This window comes from Ischnura elegans, chromosome 3 (genome assembly GCF_921293095.1).
Source record: "Ischnura elegans chromosome 3, ioIscEleg1.1, whole genome shotgun sequence".
Lineage (NCBI taxonomy): Eukaryota > Metazoa > Arthropoda > Insecta > Odonata > Coenagrionidae > Ischnura > Ischnura elegans.
In genome coordinates, this window is record NC_060248.1 from 88761013 (window position 1) to 88788652 (window position 27640).

General features: G+C 40.3%; 1 protein-coding gene across 3 annotated transcripts in view; it reads left to right on the forward strand.

The window, feature by feature from the left end:
- The first annotated feature begins 1062 nt into the window (after positions 1 to 1062).
- LOC124156128 overlaps positions 1063 to 27640 on the forward strand; it is a 701458-nt gene continuing 674880 nt past the window's right edge. For all 3 annotated transcript variants that reach the window (XR_006864274.1, XR_006864275.1, XM_046530467.1), the window contains exon 1: positions 1063 to 2234. Coding sequence is in view for 1 of the 3 variants with exons in the window: in XM_046530467.1 (XP_046386423.1) it covers positions 1778 to 2234 (457 nt within the window). In the remaining 2 variants the exon portion in view is untranslated. The remainder of the gene's footprint in view (positions 2235 to 27640) is intronic.

Sequence of the window (27640 nt, forward strand, 5' to 3'; positions counted from 1 at the left end):
AGTAATTAAAATCCTGATTCTTATCCCATTAAATTAGTACTGAGTTCATTGGGAGTAAAAGTGGTAATAGAAATAATCAGCATAAAAACTGCTATTTCTGTTGTCGTCCCATCAGACCCCTTGTATGATCTCGGAATTTCCCATTTCAACAATGGTCGCATGTATCCATAAAATCTCTACTACTGCCTTTCTATTTCCATTAAGTCAGGGAAATTGAGAAAAATAATTCAGACTGGAAATCAGGGACAAGACTTGTTACTAGAAATTGGGAAGTTGATGCGAACCCTACATAGTCTATTGTAACAGATGTCAATCGTAGTTATACCCTTATTAGTTATTTATCTTATTAGACGAAAGATACTCCGGCACAACTTTTTTTTCTTTCGCAGGATAATTGATCAAGTAGCTGCGTCAATTATTAAATTATTGTCACTGTCTGTTCTGTTAAGTAAATTTGATTAATATGAACTCTAAGCTCATCATTTTGAATGCAAAGTTATTGATATTATTAAAAATGCAGGCGGCACGAAAATGCGTAGGGGTTTGAATGATGCCTACCCCCTGGTCCACTGGATGACTTCCCCTCCTCTGCACCTCGTCCAGTCAGTGTCCATCTCTCCATTACTAATAGTAGGAAGGACGAAAATTTGTCACTCGAGCCGTGCTGCCCTCTATTGCAATCCGCTCCAACTTCGTACCCACCTACGGTACCCGCGGGAAGGGAGAAAACAAAATTGAGACAAAAAAGCAAGAAAATGTGTAGGTACCCCTCTCCATAACCTCTGACTGAGTTTTCCTCTCCCATCCCTGGGACGACGCCGCGTAGCTGGCGGACGGGGGATGTTCGCGGTTGACGAGCTGGGTGCGAGCGCTACCCGAGCCGAGACGGCGGCAATCGGAAGCTAGACGAGTCTTGGCGCGCGCCCGCGCAGTGGGATCGGAGTCAAACGAGGCGGGAGTGAGTGGGTGGGAGAGGAAGGGAGGGGGATGGTTTTTTGAAGCCGCCCCCTCCCTCTCTCTCTCCCCTCCCCGCCCCGCGAACCCTCCCGCGCAGTGCACGGCGGCAGGACCAGCGATGATCGGCAGTCGGGCCGAAGGGGTAGCCGTGGACTGGCGATTATTCGTGGACTCAGCCATTTCGTCGCGACTCGGGCTTGTGGTAGCATCTCTGGCGGTGTGCGACGCCAAGTAACAACCTTCTCGGGTATCTCCCCCACCCCTCCTGTTTGAGAGCGGATTACACCTGCAGCAAACAAACAGACTCGCCAGGGTTTGGCGACCTGCTCATCTCATCCACCCAGGTTGTAGTATCATCAACGTTCGTCTCTTCTTTTTCTCCTCTCGGAGAGGGACTATCGATCACTCATTTCACCCATTTTTCTCACTTATCGCATCCCCGTCATCATCATCTGTGTTCTGACTCAGTGAAGTGCTGCACAGACCCCTTCTGGAGTAGGAGAGGAGTAGCTTTTGCCGGTTGATTAGGGTAGTATAATTTTTCACACAAGTGTTGTAGGCAGCAGTGTGAGGACTTATCTACGTAAGCGAGGTTTGCTTTGGTCACGTGTGGTCCCGTTTTGGGGGGGTCACCGACTAGCTCCCCCCAATTAGTTCCCCGTCGCCGGAGGCGGGTAGGCTGCTCTTTTGACCTGTGACCTCTTGATCCTTTGCTTACTGTTCTGGAGGAAGGGTTGCTTAGCGGCTCGGCGGCTGGACACCGCATCGCTCGCGTTACGAAGAGGAGACCCAGTCTTTTTTTTCCTCCTTGAACCGGAGAATGTCTGACTTCAGAGCGGAGGCCAACTTTTGCGGCACCGGGATGATGGCGATGCCCGTGGGCGTCGTGCCCAACGCCGGCGGCGTCCGGAGCACGCCAACGGCCAACGGGGGAGGCGCGGCCGCCAACGCGTCTGTCCCCGGCGCGGCTCCGCGTCCCGGCGACGTCGTGGTGGGCGACCCGGCGTCCAAGGGAGGCGTCGTGGGCGCCAACCTGGCCAACAAGGCGGGCGGAGGCGCGGCGGCGGCCGGGGGAGTCATGGTGGTGACGGCCGTGCCCTCGCCGGCCGTGGGGCAGGGCGCTCGCGGCCTCAGGAACTGCACTGACCCGGGGGTCGCCGAAGCTCAGGGAGCTGGCGGTGGAGCCGGGGGCTACGTCCCGGCGGACGAGAGGAAGGGCATGGGAGCTATGGAAGGCGCCGTTGGAGCCAACTGCATCATTGAAGTCGAGGATCAAGGTCAGTTGCGACTGTCATCCGACTTCAATGAATTTCACATCCATCCATTATTTAGGCTTCACTTGGTGGAACCACATATCTATTGTTCGAAATAAACTCACTTTCTAATGTTCCATAAAACTTTATTTTCCGACTCAACAACTATGTGGTCGTTATCGTCTAAGTATTAATAGTAGTAATTAGTAGTTGAAACCCAGAGTCGGAATATTAATGTTTTGTAGAACTTTGCAAAGTAAGTGATTTTGCACTATAAATTTCAATCAGGACTCCCCAGTGGACCCCATTTGGTTAGTATCGTTGTGCATACTTTTTCGGCCTGTTTTTAATATGTTCTGCGTTATCGGTTTCATGATACCTTGAGATTTATTAGAAGTTGTAGTAATGAATAGTAGTTAAGAAATACGGTCAGTTGAACGAGTATCCTTGCATGGAATTTTTAAATCTCTTTTCATTCTCCGCTTAGGTTTAAACAGTCATTGTAACCTGATAGTAAAATTTAAGTAATATTCCACAGCGTATGTGGTCAGTACCTCTAAAATTTCTGTGAGGAGATCACATTTTTGCATATTAATTTGGGTCACAGTTAAGTTTCGAATTAGCGGAGGAATGCGACATTTTAATACCTAATGTGTACGGTATACAGTCTGCTTTCCTTTTAGGCATATAGCGTTCCACTCCCTCATGATTCAAGAAGGATCAAACACTTAGCCGCTGTCCATAATGTCAAATTGGAAACTCAAGGCTATGTCCAACCTATGCAGGCCATTACCTAGAGGATTATAATACATCTGATCCTAAATTAAGCTTATTATAAGTAACTAATTGACTACCAAGAAGATTTAAATAAAGCCATAATGGTTACTCATTGATGAAGTCGATCGAGTGTGGCCAGTGACATTGTATGGATTGCAAAGGAGTGTTATATTTTTAATTGGTCGCAATTCTACCCCATTAATTTTTCTACTATCAAACGATCAAGGTTTGCTCTTTATTGTGTTTCTTAACGTAGCCGCATGTATGACTGTATATCTTCGCTATTAACTGCGTATCATCTCCGTTTCCCTGGCTGATTGTAGCACATCATCTCTTATGTTATCCCTACCTGTGAGGACATTTGTAATGCCGACAGTTGTTGTGAATCAGTTGTACCTACCCTTTTACCTGTGTCGCCCAGCTTTGTGTAAGGCGTCGCAGGTATCGCCACAACCTCGTCCCGTGCACATTACCTCCTCGTGTCTTGTCGCCCGCTGTGCAAGAGTCCCTTCTCCTTTAATCCGCGACCGCCCCCGTTATTCAATCAACTGCGTTGTCTTCTTCGTGTCCGGGAAGCTCTTTCAGTGCTCTTACTCTTTTTCTTTTGCCCAGCCGTAGTTTTTTTTATCGGCTTCCTTGATAAACTGGAACACCGACAAGTAAACAATCACGTAGCTCACAGGGTAAACGCGAAGGAAAGGTTTTGTCAGCTATTTTCGTAGACCTATGCTCATCCTATGTGCTTATTCAATGTTCCATTTCACCCAAAGTTGTTCCGCATCTGCAAAATCGGGTCTCAAAGAGATGTGGGATAGAAGGAAGTGTAGTACGGCGGACGTCGAACTCTGCTTCTTCCCTCCCCTAGAAAGTAAATATTATTGCTTCAGGAAACTAGCGCCTGACTTCATCGCTAGGTATAATTATTTTTCTACTTTTTGCCAATGACTATGGGACGTAAACCAGACCTGTGCAGAGCGAGTGACTCGGTCCAACCCAATTACAATTAAAATTAAGCTCTGACCTGGAATCAGCGTCTTTGAGCCCGGGTTACTTTACGTAAATAAGAGTATGTTCGAAGTTCTTCGACCTTAGAAGTAAAATATTCCACCGATTTGCGTCGCTCACCCCACCAGATGCCTTATCCTCTACATCCGTCTCTTCTAAACTTACTCGGCTCCACCTTTTCCCTCGCCGCTGGCAGCTCCTTATCAATAGCCGCGCCGAAGACGCGTTCACCCACCGTACCAGTGAACCAATGTTCACCACAACTATTCATCTTCAACTTATTGGGCATATTTTTCTTTGTTGTGTGTGTAGTGTGTTGCTTGCGTTAGCAGAAACTTAAAATTAAACATGGAAAATATGATTTAGAACATTTTTTATCAAATGTATACGGTACATTTTTCAGAAATTAAATAATTTTATGTTAATTAATTAATGTTTTCATTTTGTTATAATTCTCTTTTTACTTGTATGTAGCAAATTTTATCATTTAATCTCTTTTGTACGATTCCGCAATAATTAATTATCCCGCAATCTAGGACTTCGCTGAAACCCCTTTATGTGCCAGTAGTTACTCATCTTTTCATCTCTCTGAACTTCGTCGCCGTGAATTCGCTCTTAAAGGCACTTTCCCTTCGGTGGCGAAGGAGGACATTCTTCACGAACTCTAAGAAATTCGCCACCCTGTAATTTCCGTAAAACGCATTTTTTAACTGCCCCTCCAAAATTCCTCCCCAATAAGGTATGAACAGTGTTTCCTGTTACCTACCTAATCCGCACTTGCCATATTATAAATGAACATTCCATTGACTTCTATAACTCTCTAAAATTAACTTCTTTGCCCAGTCTACGAGTATTTAGAAGGCCAAACGTCCCTGTCTAATTCATTGGACCAGTGCTTAATTACGGCCGGAAATTGCGTTGTGGCACCTCTTAGGGAACACAGGTTCATGTAAAAAATTTCAGTTTTTTTCATATTTGGTAAAATATGATTCTCATTGTAAATTTATAACAAATTTTAAGAAATCGGAAGTTTTAGAGGGGGGTTATATTTGAAAATCGTGTGGATTAAATGTGTAGGTATGCGTTCCGGTACCGAAAAGTTTAGTCATTAAGCACTGCATTGGACATACGGAAAAGCATCGCTACCTCCACTACAAGGGAGTTTGGTGTGGTGGCAATCACTTAAACTCCATCTGTACCAAGTCTAAAGGCGATCTTGCTAAGTGCGCCTTGAGCAGAGGTAGTCAGTCATCCGGCCAACTACCGTGGCTGTATGAAGCACAAGGAGACAAAGGCCTCGATGGCTGCTTCGCCGGGCCGCTCGCCAACCCACTAGCTTCTTCCATTCTTTCTCAGTGTCGGCTAATGCTGCCCACGAACTCATCACTTGTATAGGTTCATTCCACGTAAGTGTTCATTATAGTTCCTCAAAGATAAACAACATTTCACATTAGCTGAACTTTTGAGTCTTCACTTGACTCTTTCATAGTTTTCTTTCGTTTACCGCTCGCCGTCAACGGTGACAGTGAATGTTACAATACTTTTCACAGACCATTATGGATGCTTAAAACAAATTTCATTGCCTAAGTTAATCACTCGGCTATGAATATTTTCTGTTTTTCATATCATGTTTTCTTCCTGTTTCATCAAGCCCTGGTTGCTAATTAACAAATGAAAAAAATAAGAATAGAAAAAGGGAAAGAATAAGCCCGTTTGTGTACAAAGACTTGCAAAAATAGGAATAATAAATAGTAACAGAATAATATGACTTTTGAATTTTTTTGTACTTAAATTATCTGTTAAAATTTTTTGTCACGTTTTCTTATTCACGCAAACAGTGCACTAACAATTACATTGCAAACACATGCGCAAAATATATATTTTTCATTCTCTCGTCGATTGGCTGGTTGCGGTGAGTTTTGGACTCTCCGGTACAGCAGTGTATGGCACTTTCGGCGCGTTCAATGTATTCTTCGGGTTCAGATCAACTTGATGTTATCCTCTTTTAAAATGCTGGGACAATTCTTTTATGTATTTCATTTTGCCGGGTTCAAATCGAGATTCGAGAGCTGCCGATGCCTGGAGTATTAGTTTTTGGGCGTCTCCTTGATACATAATTTTCTTATTTTCGTGAGGTTTTGTCTTACGTTATATGTAGTAGAATTACTAGAGATATCATATTTCGAAGGTTTCGAGAGCTGTACAAAAAACCGAATATTCATTTCCCGTGGTCCAACATTATATTAAAATGACTCAGGATGTAAAACTTCTGGTACGCTAGTTTTTTTAGGTACTTTACTTGTATTAATGCGTTAATATGCCTTGAAATTTTAATTATTGAGTCGCATGGAGTTCATTTGAACGCTTGAAATGGCGATTTTTTACGAAGCGTGTGTCGTTTTTTTAATTCTAATTTCTGGGGGGTCTTAACGTAATGATATTCTTTCCTCAATAAGGAATAATTGCGAGAAAAAATCTCGGTATCAGCACTTCCGTTGAGTATGAAGGTACCTAGTCATTGCAAACCTAACGTGTTGGTTTAGGCACAGCAAGGTGAGGCGGAGTTAGTGGTATTGTGACATTCGAGGGAGTTGATAATCAAATTTGAAGCCCCGGTTCTCTCTCCCTCCCATGTAACGCAAAATTTTCATGAATGGATGTTCAGATAGAATGACGTTCAATGCTCCCAAGTAAGATTCATTTGTCTTTTAATGATATTTACACACTAATGGCTGGCTGAAGACTACATGACCAGCCGCACGTTTCTCGATCACTTAGTTGACGTCGGTGGATCACACCCAATCTAAATTAAGGTGTTCTTTCTAGAGACTTTACCAAAATGGGATTCCTCACTCTTTTGCCAAAAAAACGAGGTCAATTTAGTAGAAATCAGAAAAAAATATTTTGCTCTCTGGTCATTTGTTTTTCCTCTCTAATTCTAGGAAAGTATGACGCACTTTCTTTTCATTATTGAAAATTCGCTCACATTGCCCCAATGATGAGCAACTCACAGAGTGTGATAAAAAACTTCTGTTATGTCGTCAACAGCTGGTACCAAATTAGCTGGGTCTTATGTGTTAAAAACTGGAAACACGTACCTAAGCTTATGTCACGACTCCATATGCGTTATGGCTGTACGTGACCCCGATAAGAATTATAATCAGTTTATTACTTTAATCAGTCTTTTTGTCTTTACGTAATATATTTTTAATTTCGTATCTTCGGGGCACATGAGCCCTAAATCGGTCGCTGTAGCTACATGGTTAGCGTGGTTAAATCAACATTACCACTTTCAGTATATCCATAATCATAGATTCCTACTGCGTTCAAAGTTGAACTTCTTAAACTTCGGTATTTGATCTAATTATTTACAGGTTAACGCTTGTAGCCCTAAATAGCCCCCTGTTTCATCTCGGCTCGGCTATAAGTAGATCCAGCTGGTCCTAAATCTATTAATCAAGGTTCATACTGGTCAGGGAAGTCAGGTAAATCTAAGGGAAATAGCATTTGGGAGTGAAAGTCATGGAAATGACATTGAAATTAGGTTATGGTCAGGGGAAAGCTTTAGTGGCGCAGAAAAAGGACGGAAATTGTCGTAGAACGCGCACTTCGTTGAGGTAAGCGTTCTATTGCCGTCCTGGCTGGGTGGCGCTGGGTCGCTCCGACTTGGCACTACGTGACTCCATTTCTACCAGTTTCTCTTGAATTTATATTAACATATGCGTTGCTGCATTTTTCCACAAATTTCCTTGCGCGACTACTTTGTAGTGACTATTCTCACGTACGAGACGAGCGTAAAGGCCGTTTTGCACGGGGCACGGAATTGCGCAGGTTAGAACGGCATTATTTTTGGTTCGTTAGCAATACACAAATTCGTAACGATCTTCAACTAACTCCTACTTTAATGCTCTTAAAATCTGCTCTCACTAAATTCCAGCATTCTTTCGCAAAAACTAACAATAAATTATTATGCAACTTATGGGACTATGCCATTCCTAATACCTCTACTCACAGAACCCCTAAATGTGCCCTAATCCCTTCCCATATCCCTTTTCCCACTTAACCCTTGCAATGCCCGGATTGAAACTTCACAGCAAACTACAAGTATAGTATAGAAACCACCGCCACCGCAGAAACCCGGAGAAGACAGCCCATTGGCTGGGAGCTCCGGCCACCAGCATATAAGAAAATTCCGCGTTGCTTTGCGGCATTATTTTCTGAAATGGCGTGGAATTGCGCGAATGCATGAACGAAATTAGAAGAGGGGCTATTTTGCCATCTCACGTGTTCTCATTCTCGCATGTGCTCGAGCAATTCACCGCTTTACACGACGCAATTTTGACTGCGCCTTCGAACACACATAAGATTGTGCAAGTACGTGGCCCGTGTGAAGCGGCCTTAATATTTGTTAGTATTGTTTGTGGAGATAGGAAGTGAGAAGATCACCACGTTTATGAAATTAATTTATTATAGAGCTTATTGAGCAATGCCACTTGCTGTCTTAATCCATGACTTAGATACGTAAAGGTGCGTTTACACTGTGTAACATGTTATATGTAACAAGTTACTTGTAATAATTATTTTATATAACATTCGTTTTATAACAAGAGTCCAGGGAAGCCAAAAATGCGCATATAACATGTTACAGATTCAGTCCTAGCCCACACGTCAACTGGCTATCCCCACCATGCGCCTCACCTCTTTTTTGTAACATGTTACACATTTTCCCACTTCGTGCGGGAAATCAAAAAACTTGTTATGTAACGCGAATTTTTGTTTTGTAACGCAATGTTACATGTAACTTGTTACTCGTATTTGTAACTTTTTCGTAAAACATGTTATATGTAACTTGTTTATATAACATTTTACAGAGTGTAAACGCACCTTAAGCGTCCTATAATTACGTGAGGTGATTTTGCCGATTTCTGGACACTTCCTCCCCCTTTTGTGAGATATCGCGAGATTTGACTCCGTCTAATCTCACGTGAGATTGTTCGAAATGCGTGTTTTCAGGGTAAACATGTTAATATATGCTTCATTGCGTTGGATTAATAAAAAAACAATTTGATTGATATCAATTGTTATCTAAGATAAGTTAATATTAGTATTTCAGATTACTAAGATCATAGGTTAGAATGACATTTTACTTTTTTCTCGTGGAAAAAATTATGTGATACTTACCAGCACCACCTTCCCCCATTCCCCAACGTGAGATTGGGTGAGAATCGGCTGGACCCCCTACCCCCTAAACGCCTCACGTAATTAATGTTTGTCCGCTATACATAAACAAATCAGCAAGGTTTACTTGGCAACAATTCAGCAGATGATGGCACCATTTACGGTCGACACAAGTTCAACTCCGACGTGTTAACCCAGCTTCGTAACTTTTCGTACGAGTCAGAAACCTTTTTGGATCCCGCTTCTGCCAGATCGTAAACAAATAAGTCACCTAGATCCCTTCCTCGCGAGTATGTTTTCGCGCGGAGTCTCTTAAACGATTCATTCTGTGTGGCTGGCGATGATGCGATGCGAGGAGACGAGGCGGGTGTCGCGCCGAAGGGGAAGTCCTTGCCCCCCGCAAGTCTTATCGCGGCGGAGAATGCGAAGGAGGCTCGCGAACCCACGCGCCCAACCCCTCCAGAAGAGGGAAGTGCTCACTTAGAAAGAGAGAGAGAAATGAAAGAGGAAGAGAGAGAGAGAGCCTCTCCGGGGCTCGCGTTGTTCTTTCCTTTTTGCGACGCGAAAAGACTCCTCCATATCATGTATCCTAACAATATATCCACTGATTCATCCAGGAACTCTTCTAGGAAGTCTTTCGTACGTCTTAAATTCTTTTTATCATAGGTTATTAATTAGTAATGATATTGTTTTTCAATTTTAATGATAATTAGTAATGATGTTGTTTTTCATTTTTAATAATTAATTTAACATAATGTGCAAGAAAATTGAAAAAATACAAAATAAAATATGAAATGCACTGCAGCAATTTCAAGTGAAAATGAAAAATGACAAAAACCGAAAGAGAGTACCAAATTAATACCAATAAAAATTTTAAAAATTAATAATATATATTATAAAAATTGTTTTTATATCAACTTAAATATGATCTGCTGAAACGATTCTGAATTTTGTAAAAATTATTAGATTTAAGCTTCTTTTTCCCACAAACTTCACTTCACACCGACAAGGATACAAATGTGCTATTTGATTCATGTAATTTTTTACACTGGCTGGTTGTGGTGAGTTTTGGACTCACCGGAACAGCTTCCGGAGAAGCGCCCTCGGATTAACATAGCCAGATTAGATGAAAAGAGGCCGTGGACCAGAGGTCTTCAATATTCTTTAATGCAAGAGCCAAAAATCGATTTCACATCGTCCGGAGGGCCACAATGCTCCACGTCACTTTACCACCACATCAATAAATGTGAAAAAAACATATAATTACAAAGTGCAATAATCTTTATTAGTTAAAAAATTTAAATCAATCAATGCAATTTTTTAAATTGTTTTTTGTTTGACGAGTATGTCGATGTATATTCAATATTGTGTGGCGGGTTACAAAATTTTCTTTAGCCTCTAAGGATCGCAAGAAATTAGCCGGTGGGCCGCATGCGGCCCGGGGCCCGTGGGTTGAAGACCCTTGCCCCAGGCTATCCCACTTATGAGGCCATTTCACCTCCCATTTTTAAGCTTGTAAATTAATGATAGATATTAAATCGAAACTTGAAGCTTTTACGTGGTGGAAGGACTCCATATGAATAATGAAAAACACTTTGTTACTTCCACAAAATTCACAGATTTTCTATTTATTACCGGTTTCGGCTATTACACCATTTTCTAATACATAAAATATATGGTGGGGGCAGGTATATATGTAGTGGTTGTTGATGTGGGGGTGGGGGGGAAAGGTTTGGATTCAAGCTGGGATTGGTAATTCGTGGAAAAGAATAGGGGGGGACACAGTTTGTCAGGTGGGTTGTTTGGGGTGGGGGATTTGGGAGGGTGATGAGTTAATTATTAATAATGATAGATAATTTAATACGTATTGTGATTGCCACTCACGTATATGTTTTTATAATTGTGTAATTTTAAATTTGCTAACAATTTGAATGTAGGCCCCTCTTGATCTTGAAGCCGTAGGCTGAATCATAGTTAGTCTATAGGAAAAACCGGCCCTGGATGGATGGTCTAAAGAGTTTGAGTGAGATCGCGAACTACTCATTACGTTAGTTGTTATTCCATAATATGTCGACTGCATTTTAACCGCGCTGCCACCCATGAAGAGGGCCGTAAGTGAAAACATGTTTCGGTATGGGGAATTTGGAGGGTGTTCTCTACACTCGAGACCGTATCACACGAGCAATGCGGTGTGGGGTTCGAATCCCGTAGCTCCATAAGTTAATGCAATGTTTATCGATTATTTCGAGGAAAAATTGGCGAAAGGATTTTAGCATAGCCAATGTGTTTAGTGTCTGAGATTTTGCCTGCGAATCATTCACATAACTCAATTCTGCTTCGTTTAACTTCACCAATGCTCCGCTCTCTGTTTTCATGTGTTCATCACGGTTCAAAAAATAATGACCGCAAAATGAATATAAATGTTTCCCAAATGCCAAAAATTTGTTTTTTTGTATTAATTTGTTCGCTGGTTACTCCGGAATAGGGGGTGAATGATTTGCATTCGTGATTTAGTTACTTGAGCAAAAATGAGAATTATGCTGCGCTCGAAACCAGTTTGTCATTATAATAACCCTTTGTGTACCTAACATCCCTACCCAAATGGACAAATTAATTGATTAAATGCCATGCACTTCTGAAAAATGGCTTTGCGAGGTTTTAACAGCTTTCGAATGTAATTGACTGTTGTGGAATATTAATAGCATGCATCATCAATCAACCGTTGGATTAACCACACGTTCTTTTTGGAGTGATCGTGATTTATATGCAAATTATTTGGTAAAACAATCAACACGCTGATGCAAAGGAAGCGGATTTTCGACGTCGAAACGATTACCTTCGTGATTATCTTAACTCTGTCCAAAATTGAACGAGCCTATTTAAGTGCTATATTTAGCATGGTTTGAGTAAATTGTATACTATTGATTACGTTGATTCTATGGAGATAATTTTATTTAATTTTGATTACAACCTCTATAAATGTTCTTTATACGTTGTAAGTGTTGAAAAATATTTTCTTCTGGAAATGGTCACCGGTTATACGGAGGTTTGACCTCGAGTGTAGTAGTTGTAATATACTTTTGACATTGTTGTGCCCCCTTTGCTCTTATGTCCCTCGATTCTTTCCTTGTTACCGATTCCGTAACCGATTACGATTATTTCATCTTTGTATTCCCGGGTATCCGGCCCCGATTCGTATCTCGGCTTGGACTAGACCACGTCAATTGACGCGCACGACACTGAATGTGCTAAACTGCACAAAAAATTATGTGTTTCCCCAAAGTTTCAGGCCTTAACAATTGAAAATTATCTAAAAAAATATAGAAACACGTTTTTGTGTTTGAATATCACGAATATCATGGGCTGGATCCTAGACTGCAGCATTGCATAACGCCATTCAACATGCGAAAGGTGCATGGTTTCTCCTCGTGTCGGTTTAGAATGAAATGAGGAGGAGTTCCATAATGCTTCCATCCCATCCTGTTTATACGGTCCCTACCCTCTCCCCTGGCCCAGCTGTCGTGGACCCCCACGTCGCGTCTTCCTCCTCCTCCTCGGAGTGGAGCACCAGCAGATAAGCAGGCACCAGACGACCCCCTCCCTTCCTCCTTCCGCCTTCGCCTTGTGTGCGTCTGGCAAGCGTCGACGGCTCACCCTCTCAATATCAGAGGAGTGTGCCACGCGCCCACTGCCGGTTGATTCCGACGACACTCATAAAACCCACGAGGTCATCTTGTAATGCGGGAAATAAACCTAAATACCCCTCTTATGCCGTTGCCAACTCTTTTTATGTGCATTTCCCCCTCGCGAGATAAGCTTTAACGTCTCCCATATTACCGACTCCTTATTCTCGTGCTCCGTGTTGTTTAAATTTTTAACGTTTCCACTTACATTTTTTTGTCGAAGTACGGTGGATAGGGAATATTTTTTGGAAGACTTCTGGCTTTTTGGGTCAAGGGATGGCCATTTTAATTCATCGGGTCGTAATTTTCTTGGTTGAATCGAATGTTGAAAAAGAAATACTCATTGTGATAGCCTTAGAAATCAAGCATGTTTTAGTACGTGCTATTTCATGCCCCAATTTCCATCTTGATCATGAGTAGCAGCCCTCTTATAAGATTGCGCTATTTTTTTAAATGAAGGTGAACGATTTTAGTACACTTATTTTATATGGTACTTTTTTAGTGACCTTAGATGAAATTAATTTACTTACCAATTGTTTTCCTGCTGTGTTAGATGATTAAAATGCAGTAGATGTTCACCCAGTATATGCGCAAAATTGATTGCTAAGCGTTGATCTGAGATAGTTGTATATGCAGAGGTAGAGTTAGAGGCAGATGTAGGCGCTCAGATTGTAATTCCAATCCTAGCCGCGCTTCGCACATTCTCCTATGCCGTTTCTCTGAAATCTGGACACTCCTACTAACTTTAAAGTCCCCGAAGAGTTAGAAATATCGAACATCTACTTGTTAATGGAAGGGGGTGCCTAGAAGGAGTGACGAAGAAGTGAGAATTTCGTCATTGAATGACGAATCCGTGAAAAAAACCGATGCAGTTTTCGTGTAACTTATTCCGAAAAGCAATATTTATGGAGATTTAAGGAAAAATACCACTTTAAGAGTTTTTATATTTTGTTCTATTGTCTCCCATGATTTTTTCTTTAATGGTGCATGTTATCATTAATATTTTTGATTAGTCTGTTCCTTGGCCTTCATAATGTTGGACACCTTAAAATATAGTTTTTTTTCCTCTCGGAACCCAATTTTCTTCTCTTTATTGAACGCCCTTGGTAGCCGTGCGTGCCGTTGAAAATCTACTATTTTCTCGGTGATTCACGGTGTTGATGTGCGTCGCCCCTCGAGGAAACGGAAAAATACATCCTTGAACCTGATAGCGTTTGATTCATGTAAGTGGATGGTCATTCGTGTTTGAAATGCGTTCACGGTTTGTCAAGAGTATCGTGAAGGTTTTCAGTACATATTTTACTTCACATGAAGTTTACACAATCTTCTTATTTATTAGTTTTAATTTTTTTGCGCGCGCGTTCGTGCATTTTTTTTACTATCTTCATCTTTCGATCTAGTTCGAACTTAGGCTGCTGGGACTGAGAAACTGGAAGTAGTGTTTTTTCTTGCTCCTGATCCAGATTTACGGTACTGATGTTAGATTGGACGCATTTTCCCGTCCTGTGAGTTTAGCATGTAGATTAACAATGCATAATAATGAGAGAATTTCCAAATGCCTTTGATTTGATGCCAGTTACTATAAAAAACGTCTGCTGTCTCCATTCGCATCACTTTTCTATCTTGCCCTTGCTTAATAGGGAACATTTCATCACAACTTAAATACCCATTGACGGATTGACACACCTGCGGACGTACAGGTGTGAGTGCTGAGCGATTCCTGTCTATTCGCGTTGTCGGGTGTCCTTCTAGCGTTGAAAGAGTGTGGCATACGCATGACCTATTTTCACATTTTCCACTGTTCGGAATGTTGATTTGATACGCTTTTTTTGTCAAGAAGAATAGAATATATTCTCTGTTTCAACACTACTCGGTCACGATCTGTGCCAATTAATGCTTCCGATCACAAAGGATTTGAGGCCCATTGGACAAATATCTTCTCGGTATCTATTTGCCATCTCAACCTTTAGTAGTTGATCCTTGCTACCCAGTGGTCGACTTTGTGTGATTAACCGTTAGCTATCATATCCTACGTGTTAAAGTCATATTATAATTATGCGTAAATAACTATTCCTGTTTAGTTTTTTTCGGGCAGTAATTCTTCTCTTTTTGTCTTTTTAAAAGATTCTATTTCTCCTTTTTTATCTTAATCACCCACCACACTCGGTACATGAAACGTTTTTGTTGTGATGAAATATTTCTCGTAAGTGCACGCAACGGCTTTGACTCTTGTTTGATGTTCGAACTTTTTATTCAAAAGAATTTCGTGGCCTTGGCGTGTATATGATTTCTTTTTCGTTGAAAATTTCGAGGACTTACTTTATAGGGTGTCAGGTTCCTCATGCCTTTCGTTGTCCAATTTTAACGATAATCTCTCGCCTTTGAAGTGCATTGTTTAACCGGTAGTTTTGGAGCTTGTTGCTTTTTTATTGATGATGACTTTTTCAAGCATCTCACAAGTTTCAAGTTTCTCATCCTGTTCAATCTTGGCAAACACGGTTTTGAGGTATGCTTGTTAACGAATTTCATAGTAAATCATTGATAAGAGCCGTTATTCACTTCAAAACTTGTGAACATTTGTGTACTCTAGTTATTTGTATACACCCATAATTTGATGTAATGTAATAAATACAGTAATTGAGTCCCAGGAGGCTGCCTAAGTCTCTGTGGCTTCGTGTGTCAGTCGAGGCGAATTTTTGGGTAAGTTTGGTACGCTATCTCTAGTTCATATGAGCTTGTATTTATTTCTAGATCGACTCCTTAATTGATTGCCTTGGCTCCTTTGCCTTCTTACATTTTGACGTACTTCAGACGACGGAAAATACGTACTCTGACATTCGTTCATTTCCCAAATGGGACGGCCGAGTGCTTTTTGAAAAAAAATAAGAGCGTATATTAAGCTCCAGGAAGTACGCACTTCCCTACTTCCATTTGAATATTAACGATCGAGAAAAAAATCGGAGCCTTGATATTTCCTCGATCAATCTCCGCGTTGGGGAGAAGCTGTATTTTCTGAAGGAGCGGAGACTAGGTCACTTATTATTTATGTACAAAGCATACGGTGAAGAGAAAATTACCCGGTTAAAAATACGGATTTTTTTATAGAACATTACTGTGGATACCTAATGGTAGTATATATGGTCTCACGAAAAGAATTCTAGTATAGTTACCCATGGCGACGAAACGTTTTACCTTATTAAAAAGAAGGTTGTCATTAAGTCTTTAACGTGGATGCCAAATATCTTACCATAGGCTCTTGGTGTTAACTGATTGTGAGAGGATCCCGTGGCAAATGAGCAGCTGCCTTAATCTCCCCTGTCATTGGCGTTACTGATGATCAAGCTCTTCACGCCTAAGCCAATTTAACCCAGAATTCCGACTTTAACTTGCATATTGAGGGTGGCTAACGTTTGTTGATGGGATTTGAATGTAAATGGATCTGATGGATTTCGTCTCTTGTTAGTTAGCGAGCGCAATATATATTTGTGATGTGAGTTAGTGAGTGTCATAATCTTTTCAATAAGCCTTAATGTTTCACGGAGCGGGAATATAGACAGCATTTTGGTATTTATTATATGCGCCATTACCTCATTTACTTTGGTGAGAGGTCTAGTCTCACCCGAAAACAATTAAATAAAATGGCTACGTGACAATCCAAACTATTGGTGAAAATTTTTAATGAAATTTTTTTAGGAAAAAACTTTTTCTCTACGAAATTAAACTAGCATAGATGCAATAATTCAGTTCATAACACTGCCCGTGGACTTAATTGCATTTCTAGTATATGGCTTTGCAGTCGTATTAATCAATTATTAATATCTTCCTCTAAGAAGTAAGATTTAACCTTGTACGACTGTGATTGTGGAATTATGCTGCTGAGTTAGATCTTGTTTTATTTTTAGGTGGGCATAAATGATACATCCCTGTCCTGATCTTGGTAGTTAGGATTAAGATGGCCGACAGCCAGAAATACTCGCGTCCCAAGAATGTTCGAGTTGCATAATTAGGTTCCCTCTTGAGTCCCCCATGCGTTTAATTCTGGCTCTCCGCCTTATCCCCCCAATTATCTTTCCTTGAGCCATATGACCAAGCTTTCAGTTGAATTGCATCATTTCCATTCTTGTAATAAATGAGCTCGTGTCGTGCAATTAGAATGATGATGGTTTTCTGTTCTTTTAAGGCTGCATTAACTTCGAAGCCATATCTTTAACTTTTGCTAGATCCTGATGCTGCCAAACTTTTGCGTTATATTCATCTATGCTTGAGAATTCATTCAAATCTATATTTTTCGAGCTACGGTGCACACTAAATATGTTATTTTTTATCCATGGCGACATGGTTAGTTTTAATCGATGTTTTTAATTTGTGAGCGGAGAATATTTTCGTAAAAAAAAGCTTAAAGTGTATCCCTTTGAAAAGACAAGGGAAAAGAAATCATTATTAAATAAAAGGAATAATGTATGAGATTTTTGCGACTGACCCAAAGAATTCGGTGCTTTATTCGGAGCAATGAATGGAAATTAGGAATTACCATAATTTATTCGATACGATAATTCTGATTAGGTGGAGACTAGAATAGGAGGTTTCTTTTTGACGTAAAAAATTGGAAGAAAGTTTCCACGAATGAGCTCGAAAAATTATACGTTCTGATTATGCCGCCAACGTAAGTTGCTTATGTATTTAGTTTTCGTCCTTAAAAATGGCCTTACCATGTGATGTAGTAATGATGATGAGTATGACTTCTGTCCGTATTGTTCACTAACTGTGTGACCAATTCTTTGGCGTGCTAAAGTTTCATTTGGTAACACTCAGTTATTCAACCCGAAGTGTGGTTTGAATAAGTAAGATTACTCCTCGCTCCTGATTAGATAGATAGGTATTAATGCCTGGTCACACGGAACATTAACACGTACAAGTTAATGTACGTTGGCGTGAACGACTTTGGTGGATCGGAACGGAGCATGTACGAATGCATGAACCAAATCAGAACAGGATATATTTTCCGTTCATGTATTCGCACAAGTTGGGTGGTCACACGGTTCATTTTCGTGTTCATTCACGCGTTCATAAATTTAGACATTAACGCGTGCGTGTTAATGCATCGTGTAACCAGGCCTTTGTATTTGCTATAGGATTGTCCATTGGAGCATACGTCCATGCACACATAAGTTTGAGAAAATCTTGTAGGATTTTCAATGGGACGTTTAATATTGTTATTTATTGTTGATAACAAAATATTAAGATGAACATCTGGGAAAGTAGTATACTCATACAGATCCACTTTAAGTATAATGACAAAGTCATCAAATTTTATAATAAATAGCCCCGAGGACGATGGGAAGATGGACGAATGGGACCGAGTCGGACATCGAAACGTCGGCACTATGGAGTTCCTGACCCGGTGGCGATCCCAAGAACTCTTCACTAAATCGAAGAAAGAATTTGAACCCGAAACCTTTCGCTCCAATGCTTATCTTCTTACCAAAGAGGCTACCTCCCCTATTTTTTAATGTAGTTGAAAAATATACTTACAAGAGCTTTCATGTTGGTAACCAAAAGTGGTATCAAAAAACTAAGACCAATGTAGAAATCTGAACTTCAGTATTATTATGGGATGTGAAAAATACGGGACATTAAGTAACAACTGATAAATAGATTAAATTAAAATGCTTGTGATTCTCCTTCTTTGTTAGTACGAAATTAAATGGAAATAAAATTTCCAATACAAATAAACAACATAAAAATAAACGATACATACATACCACGTGATGCGGGACTTCGTGGCAATTTAATCTTGGACGCATGCGCAGAAGCCGATAATTTTCCTCGTTTATATTTACCCTGAGGTTGAACCATGTCGCAGTAATTCATTAAACTGTCTGCTTTGCCTTGTTAGTCATCCTACTCTTTCCGCTCCCTGGAAATTGATCTCTCGGAACGGAAAAAGGAACGTAGATATTTCGTTTTGTTCGATCAGTCTCCAGTCGGACGCAAAACTGACGCTGACGTATCTTCTTTTTTTTTCTCATTCCCCTCTCTAAACGAGTCGTAATTAATGGAATTGCGCGTTGTTTTGAATTCCGCCGCCTGTCGCTGTCGCGTTGGCTGGCGCTGCAAGGCCAAAAGGGGGCCGGTTGTTGGGAGAATGCTACTTCAACGGGCTGGGGGTCTGCACCAAAGGAAAAAGAGATGAGGTGGTACGAGAACAGGGTCCTCCCCCGCTCCCGTTAATTATTTTTTTGCATGGATACGGAAATTCATCGTGAGGGTAAGCATTGTAGCTGTGAAAGCTGCGACATTAATTAAATAATTTTATTTATAGCTATATAAAAAAATAATTTTGAAACGTTACTTTGGTGAAGAAGTAATTGATTACATTTGATTTTATTAAATAGTTACTTTTGTGTTAAAAGTTACTTTAAGGTGCGTTTATTAAGGATTCCTATGAGTCAAGTGCGATTAAGTAATCAATACTTCGCCTTCACTTGTATTACTGCGGCCAGAGCAAAGTTCACTAAACAGTAATGGAGGAAGCTAACATTTTTGCGTTTAAAAGCTAAAGTTAGCCCTTCTAGTAGTTGGTAGGTAAAAAATTGAACAATAAATTATTTTTTATTCGACAAAATTCGGCTTATTGGAAGTATTTTGTGTTCATTCATGTAACTTAGTACCGCTGTAAGCAAAACATTATCCAGGGGAGTTTTACCTGGTGAAAAGGTAGATATGGTGCGGGATTCAGTTGGTGGGGAACGCGTATAACTGTATTTCCCAAATATTTCGAGAGAATTTGGACTCTAAGAACCCTCCCGGTCGTTTGGGCGTTGGTACTTATCAGAATTTGTGTCAAAAAGCATCGTTGTGATTCTGAAGTTAGGATTTGAAAATTTTAATAGGTATCTAGTTATTTTTTTCAATCGTCATGCCAAAGTATGGTCAACGCCAAATCAAGGGAGTTTAGAGTTTAGGTAACAGAATAGCTCCCCCTCTCCGAAATTGTTTTTTTTCATGAATTACGATGAGCGGAGCAATCCAGCTAGAGTTTTCATGATTTGATAGGGGCATCGTTTTCTCTAGGTAGGGTCAATGCCAGTGCTGTAGTTGGGAAAAAATTAGGCGGTACTTAACAAACATTGACAACAGCTGAACATGTATTATGCATCCGGCCGCGATTGAAATGTAAAACTCCAACTCATATATTTGTTCCAAGTTGTGCCACGAGATAACTGAAGAAGTGAATAATCATTTCCGATTTTCCTTTCTGAAACTCATTTGACAATTTATATTAGGGCAATTTTTTTACAGATTTAAAAAGGTATAACTGAGAACTTCATGATTGACTTTGTGAAACCTCTCCATATTGGAAATAAAGGAGTCAAACTTTGTCAGGTTCACTATTATATTAATTTGGGCACGACCCGGGTTTCGTAACGTAAGATGTAACTACGTTACGAAACCTGGGTCGTGCCCATGTTAATATTATAGTCAACCTCACAAAGTTTTTCTCCTCTATTTCCTATTTAAAAAGGTAGTTTAACCGGTAAGCATATAGCGTTTTGTATAAATTAGGATTTTAGGGGCTTCGCCGCACCGGCCCCACTACAGCACTGGTCAGCGCCAAAAGCAAGAAGGTAGTGATGGGAGGTAGAGTAGGGGTAACAGACTAACTCCCTCCCCTCTCCGAAATTGTTTTTTTTTCCACGAATACGCGGTATTATCGCGAGGGCTCACATCAAAAGACCCCTCCCCATTCTGGACCCGTTCTGCTCCAAAGCCCTCGTGTGTGTGCTCTCTCCCACACACACCAGCACACGCAGAAGTCCTTCCGAATCCCCCTGTGGTGGTGGCGTGGACTGGGGAAAGAGCAAACGAACGGGGAGGGTCGGCTAGAGCTGAAGGGAGGAGGGCCCTTGATCGATGGAAGTGCCCCACTCCGGGCGCTGGGGGAGGAGAGTAGGCGGGAGGAGAGCCGCCGGTTGCCGGCATCGGTCCTCGCTCGCTCCCACGGACCGACACACACTAGGAACTCCCACGCTGGAATCTGCTCCAGCATTCAAAGGTGGTGTGCAATCTCCCCGTCCACCCATCTCCGTGAGCTGAAATCACCAGCAACGGTACTTGCACCATGCCTTAGGCCAGGGGTCTCCTAACTTTTCAATGTAAGGGCCAAATTATATATTTCCCACATATGTGCGAACGAATTTTTAAAAATCTGTGCCAGCGGTGGTAACCGGAAATGAAGAAATTAACCTAGCAAGAAAATTGAAATTTATCACGAATTTAGCTGATACTATACACTAGCACAGAGATCTCCAAACTTTTCAATACGAGGGCCTCATTGTATATTTTATACATTTATGTGTGCCGAAGGAATTGAAAAAAATCAGTGCCAGTAATTTAATTTCCTCAAAAATTAGAGCATGAACATGGAAAAATAAAAAAAAATCTTGCTGGAAAAAAACAGGGTGAACATGATAGATTCCTGCCTGTAGTTTTGTGCAACCAAATTAGTTTGACGTATGATATTGTCGTTTTGACTTCAGTACTGCATTAAAATCAGGTTCCATATTAATTGAGCCCATTGTAAGAATTGATTTCAAATGATCACCAGACACTAGTCGGCAGCCCCAGCTATGAATAATGCAGCGATGCCAGCCGTACGATAATTATTTTTTCAAGGCCAACTTACAGGGATTAGTTTGGCGAACCGGATGAAATTATGTGTCGGGTTGGATGTTACCCGCGGGCCATAGTTTGGGGACCCCTGTATTAGGCAGTATCATGTAGATTAAAAATTAAACTTCGTTGTATTTCACACAGATTTATTAAAAGAATCGACCGGTTTCAGCATTTCCAGGTCATTATCAAGAGGTGAAAAAATAGATGTACTGAAAGGGCGATATATAAAATTTTTAAGGTCTCAACGATTTTAGTTCAAAGTAACCTCGACAAAAACCCATTGATTTCAGCATCATGTGTGATTTTTATATCTAAGAAATTTCAATTTTATATCACTAACACCACTTTTCATATCCATCCCATAGGTGATGTAAAAGTTCTGTGATTTAAATATCACTTTTACATCACATTTAAATACAAGGATATCATGATGACCATCCGGCCTCGATGGCGGCGGGTTAAGTGCCTCGCCTGCCAAAGAAGAGATCGTGGGTTCGAGTCCCGCCTGGGTAGGTTGCTTTTTCTAGGGCATGGTTGTTCGTTCACTTATATTTGCTGAACACCCCGATGTTAAAAGGCCAATATGCACTGTATTTGGTGGTATGGGAATATATAAATGATAAAATTTAAAACGCTAATAGTAATGTCCACACTTCAATACCCAACTCCATTACCGACCATGGTTTCGACATTTTATGGTCGTTATCAAGGTGTCGAAACAAATACTATTGGCGTTTTACATTTTATCATGGATATATCTATTTTAACCACGTAAAGCCTTAAATTATTTCATACGATCACTTTGAATGTTAAAATTTGATGGCTATGCAAATGTAAAATTGGTTTCAACAAATAACCCTCTCTATAAAGATTTGATAGCATCGCTAATAGTGAAACAGTGAAATAAATGGAATATTACCTGGCAAAGTAATAGCCACTTGGAAAACATTAGCCAGCACTCGGAAGATAGAATAATAAAAGTTCCAGAGGTCATTGATTTATTCGCTATCTTTCTTTAGCGACGGCTTACAAGAACCAATATGAAGGCTAGGTTTTGACAGGTCATCATTATCTTTCATTCTAATAGTGCCGGTTACCCGCCAAAAACTTGATCCGTGTTCATAGTAAAAAATGTAAATCAAAACAATCAAGTATTTTTTTGTCCAATATAGCAGTCTCACTAAGTTCAATTTATTTATTTTTTACATGTTTGGTAATTTTACACCGTGTTGCCCTATTGGTATCACGAAAGTTCGAGTTTCACTAAAGTTCGAGTTTCACGAAAGTTCGAGTAGACTTTTCGCGGTTCATTACAGGGCGAAAATACATGGTAAGTTTTAAGATTTGTCGGTAAACAAATGAAAGTAAAAATTGTAATTCTGAGAGAGAGGAAGAAATAAAATGTTCAGTTTTATTATAGTATCAGTTTTTCATTTGCCTTGAATTCCTCAATTTATTCCGAAATTCAGTGCCGATTCATTGAAATCTCCTTTTGTTCATTGCTGCGAATTGATTCTGATATTCACGGCCAGTAGACATGTTTTCGCCAATCACTTCCTTTCAGGCGCATCTCGCAGTCGTTGGCAACAACAATGTGAGCATTTCGCTCCGGCTAACAAAGCGAGATTGTTGGGGTTTAGAGTGGGCTGAATCATGAGCGATTTATGCGCCAAAATTACCGTGGGGTTCGATGCCTCTACTCGTATCTCATGACAATCACGACACCCGGCGTCATTGTGTCCAGTCGCTGGGAAAAAAAGATAATTCACAATGGTGCTCGTTATGACCTTGTGGCTTATGCATTGAGTTAAATGCGATTACGGTAGGGGCTACTGAAGTATCTCTTGCATGGCGTGTGCTCACTGCTAAATTAGAAATTAGCGTCATGTCATATCGCAGGAACGTCTGACATTTTGACATCAGTTTATTTCAATTCGGTCGGTGTTAATGTTAGGCGATCGGAAGATTTAAAGAAATATCATAGTTCAGGCAGTGTAACTCAATTATATTCACCTGCAATTTCAAATGAGGACTCTAGAAGCCAAGGGGTGAAAGCTCAATTTTTATAATTTAGGATATATATAAGTGCAGATAATGGTTGGTGGTGTAGGTACACAATATTGCTGTAACAAAAGGATTAAAGTAAATCATTGAATCTACCCATATAATTATCAGTGATTCAATTCACTTGTATCCCTTTGTACCAACAATATTGTGTATCCCACCAACCATTAAATGCACTTGCCTCCGAAATTATAAAAATTATTCTTGTACCCCTTAGCTTTTAGGGTCCTCAAATTCTCAAGGCAGAAGCAAAATCTTCTACCCACTTGACTTATATTGCAATATTTTTTATTCATTCCAGTAATTATTGTCTAGGTATTATCGGAAAATAATATGGGCAAATAATGGACCATAAGGGGACTCATTCAGAATTACTCCTTCACTCCCTCTGTATAGCTCGTATTTTGGCTTTTTCGGTTAAGTACATAATTCTCGTTTAAAACATAAGCTACCATTTTGAAGTTTACAGGATGCGTGGTGTGCCCATGTCAACTTGCCTGTTTTTAACTAAAAAAATCATTTTAAGAAAAGGCAGAGGTAAAACTTTCTAATTTGAGTCATGAAAAATGTTTAATAGGATTTTTTAAATACTTATTAACAATACTGTTGATTTCTAGATGATCATTTCAGATTAAATGGGCGATATGAATGGTAAAGCGCCGGTCAAGCTGGAGTTATGCGTGTATTTGTTGGCTCTCGTTATTTTTGCCCATTCACCTGAAATTATCGTCAATAGGAGTATTAGTTATTTATATAGATATGTCGTGCATTTATTATTTTTTCAATGTGGCCGAGCCATTACGAGAATGCAACGGCAAAGCCTAGTATTTTTGGATGATCTTAGGTGTTCCTGGCATATCTGGTGCAGAGAAGTTTATCGGGTTTTCCACCGTATTAATGTTCTCCATGTCTCCCGACGTCTAGAGCAGCGGCTTGCTGCTCATCCTCAGGGGATCTTGTGAATGCCGTTTCTTAGTTCAGTTCAGTTTCAGTTCAGCATGTTTATTCACAAGCAAAAACAGTTACGTAGAATTTTGAATAACAACATAACAATAACGAAGCTCGTGAAGCTGTTATAGGCTTGCGCCTCTTCTTTCATTATTGGTCTCCTAGTATTGTTCTCATCCCATAACTTTATCATTCGGTAATGTTGGCTACCTACGCTGGAGCGATTTAAGGAAAAGGAAAATAAAATGGCCCCAAAGTAGGTAGGTTGTTAGATCTGGCCTTATTATTCCAAGATACAACTTTATTTCCGCACTCCGCATTTGGAGAGAAGTGGGGAATGTCAAGAGAAAGGAGAAAGCATTGCTGGCCCGCACACGAAATACGACCGTTGCCGATGCCAACTTTCCGTCGGTACGAACCGAGTGGGTTTCCTCCCGTGTAGGTGCGTTTATGCGTCGATAGGTGGTCGGGAGTTTCGTAAGTTGGAAACTCCCTTGGCAATGGAAGGGAGGTTGGACGGCAGCAAGAAATATATCGCTCAGGGCCAGGTGGGCCGGGGAAATATTAAATGCCGCAGAATAATCATTGAACCTCTTTGTTCTGAAATTACCATTCTATCCCTCTCTTCCGTTCGTTTACTTGCTTTGCTTTTTCGTCATGTCTATCAACCGATTATCTTATTTATTCCGCGTGGAAAGTGCGAATAGCAGGCATTTATCGTCAAATCCGAGATCTTTCCCGTTGCGAGTTGGCCCATTCGAACGAAAACATTTGTCCCCTGAAAAGTTGTTATTTGTCCTCGTAAGCCATTCGGAATGAAAAATATTTTTTTAATCTGGGAAATCAAATCCATTTTTCAGAATATTTGCGATAACTTGTGTTTCAAATAGTTTTTTTAGCCGAGAAAATGGCGTATTACTGGAAAAATGAACGGTTAAAGATGACTCAGAGGCGATGTACGGAATAATTTAATCCCAGGTTTTGAACTATTTTGTATTTACCTTTCTACTCGATCCTGAAAAATTAATTTTTCCTCGTATTTCGATGATGAGTCTAGTCTTCGGGAATTCAATACTGTTCCTAAGCTCTATGGCGCTTCTGAGCTTTTGACCTGTTCTCTATTTATTTATGAATTAACTCCATTTATTAATGTTTTACCATTTCTTGCACACGCTGGCATTGTTGATTCGTTAGAGATACATTTTTCGCAGTTTCTCAGAATAAGTTATCTCGTTACTATTGGATTTGATTAGTCCTTACCATTGATTTTTCATGCAATAGAATTCCTGAAGTCTCGGTTATGGTGGTATCGAAAAAAATGTCTAGGGAAGGTATGCAACTCATCATTTGAAACGGAGAGGAGACTAAATTTTACGGAAATGATGAAATGTATTTTTTTGTGAATGAGAGCGTGTAAATATATTCAAAAATTTCAATATTTGATCTTTGTTCACATGTTTAAAATTATCGTAGGTCACTATTTTTATTACCTCCGCGTACCAATATACTTTTGGGGCTGGCAGCCTTATTAGAGTAAAATTGGGTTTTATTGTACCTACCTTAGCGATCAGGGACGCCGACTTACAAAAAATATTGGGGGGCCCAAACCGGGGATCTTGCCCCGGGAAATTTTATAAGTAGTGAGTTTTAATTTTTTTTTAGCATTTTAGAAGAGTTATATGATCAACATTAGAACCTTGATAACTCGAATCTCGATATATGGACACTCAAGGCAAAATCGACAAGCCTGACACATTTTTTCCTCACACCCTTCACGAATTTTTGAGGGGGCTCGGGCCCCCTCAGGCCCCATGGAGTCGGCGCCACTGTTAGCGATTGACTTAGAACTCTTCATCCTAGTGTAGGGAACTCTAAATCCTAAAACTGAAATTAGTAAAAATCATTGGAATCTTAGCACTGGTTATAATTGGTAGTTGCTCCATGTTACTAAACCGAACGTTTGAATGAGGACTTCAAATGGCAGACCGGAGACCATAAATCGCTTCGAAGATGACCGCTCCACACTGATTTTAGAATTGGGCGTAGAGAATAGGGCCATCTATATTCCGCTTTTAAAAATAATACGAATCAAAAGGCAGGGGATCGTTTCGGATTTCATCGCGCTACATCCTCGATGGTGATGGGCCAAGTGCAGGCGTTGAAGTTTTGGGAGCGATCCGTGCCAAGTTTATATAAGTAGATAGCAGTGAACTGCACTCCCTTTGAACTCGTCTTCTTTGCTCTTTCGGAAGGATTAATCGCCTCCATTTCCGCACCGGGTGGTTGTGCATGTCGTAAAGTTGGTCAACGACGCCCCACTGCAATTCCGGCTGTCGTCACCTGCATTTCCCATAAGTACCCAAAGAAATAGAGTTTGTCATTTGGTGTGCACTTAGTATTTAGCTCGTGAGTAAACAAACGATTTGTTAAAACATCGTGGGACGTTCTTGAAAATTTGCCAGATTTGGAATTCCCGGGGCCTTTTTTGATCACATTTGTTGTTGTTAATAACGATACAATTTTCCATCATTCCTAACGTCCTATATTCTTAAAACTTATGTTGTATAGGAGTTGGGTGTAGTACTTGTTTGGAGCTTATTTTTTACTTACTCAGACTCTCTTAGAAGTTGCGGTTATTACCAGTCTACGAATTTCATAGGCTGTGTTGTATAATGGCGCAATCTCATGACTTAAATTCTAGCTTTGTATAATTTTCAATAAGCTGTCATTGCCATTCTTAGGTAATTTCTGTTATTTCCTGAATCATTAAAGTAAAACAAGGTATAAAATTGGCGTTAGTTGGCATAGAACCTCAGATGTCAGTGATAGAAATGCTTTGGATTTTCAAAATTGGCATTATTTGGAGGGTATTTAGCCGTTCGAGTATCCTAGATTAGCAGTGTTGACTGCTTTAAACTATTCATGCATGCAGGGGGGGTATTCTATGATTTACAGCATATACGTCTAATTCAAGGGTGTAGACCCAGGTCAGTATTTGACTGTAATTCAAATTTGAAAATATGCGCTTAATATTTTATCTGGTGTAAATACTTTAAAATGTAGTACCGAGGTCCACTCAATAAACCCTTGGAATTTAGA